General features: G+C 37.3%; 1 protein-coding gene across 1 annotated transcript in view; it reads left to right on the forward strand.

Moving 5' to 3' along the window:
- Positions 1–4333, forward strand: part of CREBRF (CREB3 regulatory factor) — a gene marked incomplete at both ends in the record, with an annotated part of 41335 nt that extends 37002 nt beyond the window's left edge. The window contains one exon of the mRNA XM_080698637.1: positions 4218–4333. Coding sequence (XP_080554763.1) covers positions 4218–4333 — 116 coding nt within the window. The remainder of the gene's footprint in view (positions 1–4217) is intronic.
- Positions 4334–6000: the final 1667 nt, after the last annotated feature.

Raw genomic sequence — 6000 nt, forward strand, 5'->3', positions numbered from 1 at the left:
TTTCTTTTTTTTTTTTTATTGAAACAGGGTCTCTTAAGCCAGCGAGGCTGGCTTTGAACCTGCGTGATCCTCCTGTCTCTGCCTCCCAAGCGCGGGGATTACAGGCGTGTGCCACCATGCCCGGCTTGCCAGACTTTTTAGTCTTTTTTAATCACTTTATAAAACTTTTTTTTTTTTTTCGGTGCTGGGAATTGAACCCAGGGGCATTCAACCTCCAAGCTACACCCCCAGTCCTATTTTTTATTCTTTATCTTGAAACAGAGTCTCACTTAATTTTCAAAGGGCCTCACTAAGTAGCTGAGGCTGTCTGCAAACCAAGATCCTCCTTTCTCAGCCTCCCAAATGCTGGATTGGAAGCGTGTATTACCATGCCTGGATTTTTTTTTTTACACCCGGCTTTTTATAGAACAATTTGTTCATTGTTTTTAATTTAAATTTAACATAATTTTAGTCACATAGCATAAAATGCATTTTTAGGTTTTTATATGCATTAAAATCCTTTTTGGTTAAGTCTTTCTGAGAGTGACTAGATGATTGGCTCATTTTTATGTATTGATATGATCAATGTTTGGTTTTAGTTTTATCATCAAAAGATCTGTTAGGGGTTGTGAATGACCTTTTGGGCCTTTTTAAATTGTTCACTATATAATCCATTATCATAATTTCACTTTCATGTGTGTCCTCTGATAATTTACAAACTCTGTTTTTGTTGGTGAGTTACATTTTAATTAGAAATGTGCTTAATTTTTCTCTCATCTTTCCATTTAAGATTTCAATCCGTTAGGAAATGGAACTAAATAGTAGTGTGAATGTCTGTATTTTATTCAACTGGATTCACTAATTTCTATATTTGTTTTATTTCTTCTCCTGTCTACATATATATTAAAGGGTGGTATTTGAAGGTAAACAATGATGTTTTTATTCCTATATTAACATGTATCCCTTGAAAAAAAGGATATTCTCCTACTCAGCCCCAATACCAGTATTGTATCTAAGTACTTGAGCATTGGTATCATATCTAATACAAAGTCCATATTTCCATTTCCCTAGTTGTGTCAGTATTGCCCTTCATAGTCTTTTTTTTTTTTTTTTTTTTGTGGTACTGGGGATGGAACCCTTCTACCTCCGGGTTACACTCACAGACCTATTTTATATTTTATTTGGAAACAGGGTCTCTTAAGCCAGCAAGGCTGGCTTCGAACCTGTGTGATCCTCCTGTCTCCACTTCCCAAGCGCGGGGATTACAAGCCTGCGCCACCACACCTGGCCATAGTCTTTTTTTTTTTTTTTTTTTTTTTTTGCCAGCCATCCGAGGATCATGCATTTCATTTACTTATATTTCTTTTGTCTCTTTTAATCTATATCAGTCTCCTGTTCTTTTTTAATGAAAAAGGTGTTATTGATCTTCTAAAATGTCTCAATGCTTAGATTTATCTTTTTGCTCATAACAAAATACAGTTTCTTTGTGGCGAGAATTCTTCATATATTTTTTCATTCTAATAGCAAGAAACACATATCAGTTTGTCCTATTAGAAATGCTCAGCTTTGATCACATGGTTAAGATGGTGTATTTTTTACAGTAGGTTTTGGATTTTTCCTGTGAGCAGTGACTAAACAGATATATTTTTACTCCTGCCTCTTTTAACTTTTCTTAATACTTTCAAAAATATACCTTTGTTATTTGATTTATTGACGTGTGTGTGTTTTACTGGGAATTTAACTCAGGAGCATTCTACCACTGAGCTACACCCACATCCCTTTTTATTTTTTATTGTGCAACAGGGTCTTGCTGACATACTGCATGTTGACCTTGAACCTGTGATTCTCCTGCCTCAGCCTCCCAAGTACTGGGCTGTCAGTGTGTACCACCATCCCTGGCCTCTGTCCTATATTTTGCCCCATAAAGTTTTTGCTCGAGTTTTGCCTCATAGAGTTTTTGCTTAAGGTGATGCATGGGGAGCACCCACTTTGATTTAGTATTATTTTTTAATTAAGAGAATTATTTATATATGTGGTACTGGGTATTGACCCCAGGGATATTCTACTTCAGAGCTATATCCCCAGCCCTATTTTATTTTTTATTTTGAAACAAGGTCTCACTAAGGGCCTTGCTAAGGTAGTATGGCTGGCCTCAGATCTATATTCCTTCTGTCTCAGCCTCTCAGATGCTCGGGTTACAGGTGTACACTAACACGCCCGGCTTGATTTCTTTGTGTGTGTGTATGTGGGGGGGGGGTACTGGGGTTCCTGGGAGCCCTTCTACCTCTGGGCTACACTCCCAGACCTATTTTTATATTTTTATTTGGAAACAGGGTCTCTTAAGCCAGTGAGGCTGGCTTCGAACCAGCGCAATCCTCCTGTCCCCGCCCCCAAAGCAGGGGATTACAAGCGTGCACCACCACGCCCGGCCCGGCTTGATTTCTTAACTCCAGGTAGTTTTGGGCCTTGCCTTTTCTCCCTCTTCTTTCCCACCTTTTCTTATTCATTAATTTTTTTTAATGAAGGAAAGGAAACATAAATTTTATTTAATAATTTTTAAATGGTTGAACATACCCTTTAGAGCTAGTTTCAGTTGCATGGATGTAATTAGACCATGAACATGATAAAGTTAGAGCATTTGGAGGAGGCTGGCTGCAAGAACAGAGGAAAGACCAACAGGCTGAGGAAGGCAGTGTCTGTTGGCAGGCTTTGGGTTTGGATTTGTACTATTGTTACTAGTCCATTTACCCTAGTGTGTGTGTGTGTGTGTGTGTGTGTGTGTGTGTGTGTGTGTGTGTGTGTGTACTGGGGATTGAATCCAGGGGCATTCTACCTCTGAGCCACACCCCCAACCCTATTTTATTTATTTTTTATTTATTTTTTATTTTTATGTGGAACATACTGAAAATGGCATACATTCAGACCGTGCTTGTTGCCCTCTCTCCCCTCTTCCTCTTCCCTCCTCCTAACAGGGAGTGTCCAGGTTAGCCATGCTATCTATATTTGTACTTTTGCACATATTCATATGTAGCTCCTCCACTAATCAACCTCAGCCTTCTTCCTCTCCTATCCTTTCATTCTATCTTTCCTTTTTTTTTTTTTTTTTTTTTTTTTTTGCGGGTCTGGGGATGGAACCCAGGGGCATTCAACCTCCAAGCTACACCCCCGGCCCTATTTTTCATTCTTTATTTTGAAACCAGGTCTCACTGAGTTGCAGAGTGCCTCACTCACTAAGTAGCTGAGGCTGTCCGCGAACAGCGATCCTCTGGTCTCAGCCTCTCGAATGCTGGGATTACAAGCATGCACTACCACGCCCAGCTCCATTCTAGCTTTTCTGAGGTTCCCCTCCATTATCTGGAGTCCCTCTAGTATGCCTAATACTCCCTAGTTTGGGCATATTAGAGAAAACATATGTCCCTTCTCTCTCTGTGCTTAGCTGATCTCACTTAACATAATGTTCTACAGGACTTTCCATCTTCTTGAGAATGACATGATTTTGTTCATCTTTATAGCTGAGTAGAATTCCATTGTGTATTTCCCATAATTTTGCAATCCATTCATCTGTTGATGGGGACCTAGGTTGGTTCTATATTTTGGCTATTACGAATTGTGCTGCTAAAACATGGGTACGCATATGTTACTGTAGTTCTCTGATTTCAACCCCTTTGGAAAAATACCCAGGAGTGGTAGAGCGGGATCATATGGTGGATCTATTCACAGTTTTCTAAGGAATCTCCATACTGATCTCCATAGTGGCTGAACTAGTTTGCACTCCCACCAACAGTGTAAAAGAGTTCCTCTTTCCCCACATCCTCACCAGCATTTGTTATTTGATTACTTTATGCTTGCCACCTGATTGGGGTTAAAAGGAATCTCAGCATAGTTTTGATTTGCATCTCACTAGATTGTTGAGAGCCTCACTATGTTGTCCTCAAACCTGTGATCCTCCTGTCTCAGCCTCCCAAGTACTAGGATTAAAAGCATGTGCCACCATCTACCCTGGCTCCATCCACTTCACTTTAAAATGTTTAACCATTCTTCCTGGTCTTCTGATCTTAAAATTGTAGGTTTGAATCTAAGGGACAGAATGATCTTCTGGGCTGTAGTAGCAAGCAGCAGCACATTCATTTGGGACGAGTGTGAAGCTGAAGGCCACTCCTGACCCCAGATGTTTCCTGCTTTTCTTCCCTTCCTTCCTCTCTGTTTCCATGTCTAAGTGTGTCTTTTATTATCTTTAGGTCTCCCAGTCGCCGGGCAAACCTCAGAATTCGTTAACCAAGTGTTAGAGAAGACCGCAGAAGGCGATCCCACCGGAGGCCTCGTAGGACTGAGGATGCCGTCATCAAGAGTGTAGTCAGCCTCATTGGACCACTGGTCAGAAACGTCTGTTTTTGTCACATTATCCATTGTAAATTTTCATTCTGTTTTGCATGTCAGTTAGCATTATGTAAACATTTACAATTAGGTTACATTGTTTTAAGAACTTGTAGCATAAGTGAAGCATGATCCAAAATACTTGATTATTGCATTTTCAGAGCATAAACCAAGGTTAAACCTGCTACTGGCATTAGACTTGAAACTCATATGTGAAGTAAATGTTCAGGTACAGATGCAAAAATCTGTTAAAACATTTTAGAGGAGTGAATATATTAGCATAATGCCAAGCACTATGGCAGGTTTATGCTCTGAACCACACAGAAATATTGAGGAAGCATTTTTTTTAACAGTTTAGATTGTTTTTAGAATTACTGCTTTTTGTTCTAATTTTCCACACCATTAATCTCACTTGTACATGGTACACCCAACACTCATGCTTCTGTACCATGTTAGATATTCATTTTCAGAGCTCAATATGATATATATATATAAATATATATATAAACATATATATATATATATACAAATGTCTGTGCAAGTAAGAAAAAAAGCATATTCTTTGTGCCTTGTATTTTGGGGAAACTATAAAACTGGTAATATTTTGTATGATGAAAACCCTAATGAGGAAAAATAAGATATATAGATGGAAAAATTATGGGGTTTAAATGTTTTTTTGTTCCAACACTTTTTCAAATTTTTTGAATGTATATAGGACTATGTTGAAATGTAGATATATGCCACAGAGTCTGTGTATTGTATAAAAAAAAACAAAACAAAACAAAAAAAAGATGGCTCTAGAAAACTCATATTTCGGTACTTGACCGGAAGAAGACAAATACTTGCACATTATTGCGATTGTTTTATTTTTTGTACCAAAGACAAATGCAACTGATATGGCAAACTGCCAGTCTAAGTAAAGTTTTGCACAGCTTACATGATACTGTATGAATGTATGAAAAAAAGGAGAAAAAAACTTAAAAGGTCAGGGTTAGGGATCTTACTGAACTGTGAATTTTATTTCTGTTTGGGTCCAATTATCTACAGAAGGAGCATCCATACATACAAATATTATTTTGCTGTTCCTCTAGTTCGCTTCCATAGTAGATAAGTTGGTGGCCATTTAGGTGTAAGTCTTTTATTTCTGCACTTACTGTAGGAAATTTTAATATATTTCATTTTAGTAAGCTATTGATAAAATAGTTTTTGACTTTGAAAATTAAAAAGTTTATTTAGCTTATTGTAGTATACTTCCACCAAACAACCAAAATACAGATTATTTTTATTGTATTATGTACATATATGTAAAGAAAGAAAAAAAGCTAAAAATATCTAATTCTTTAGTTGCCACTTTTCCAATTGATGTATTATTGTGCATGTAATATTTTCAAAGATCAACACAAGCTTAAAACAAAAAATTTATAGATTTTTATATTTTTGTACAGGTATTTTCAAACTAGCTTCTTCAAACTTATATGTGACTTATTCTTCTATAGTTTCTAGAACTGAGAAACATTAACACATTTAGTTTTTTAGGTGCTCTTTTTTGCTCACAAAACCGCTTCACTAGTCAGTGTTTTAACTGTGCTCAAACTTTACCTCTTGAGAAAAATTTTCTATGTCAAGGCAGCATTATAAACCTTCTCC

Source organism: Muscardinus avellanarius (genome assembly GCF_963383645.1).
Source record: "Muscardinus avellanarius genome assembly, chromosome: 7".
Lineage (NCBI taxonomy): Eukaryota > Metazoa > Chordata > Mammalia > Rodentia > Gliridae > Muscardinus > Muscardinus avellanarius.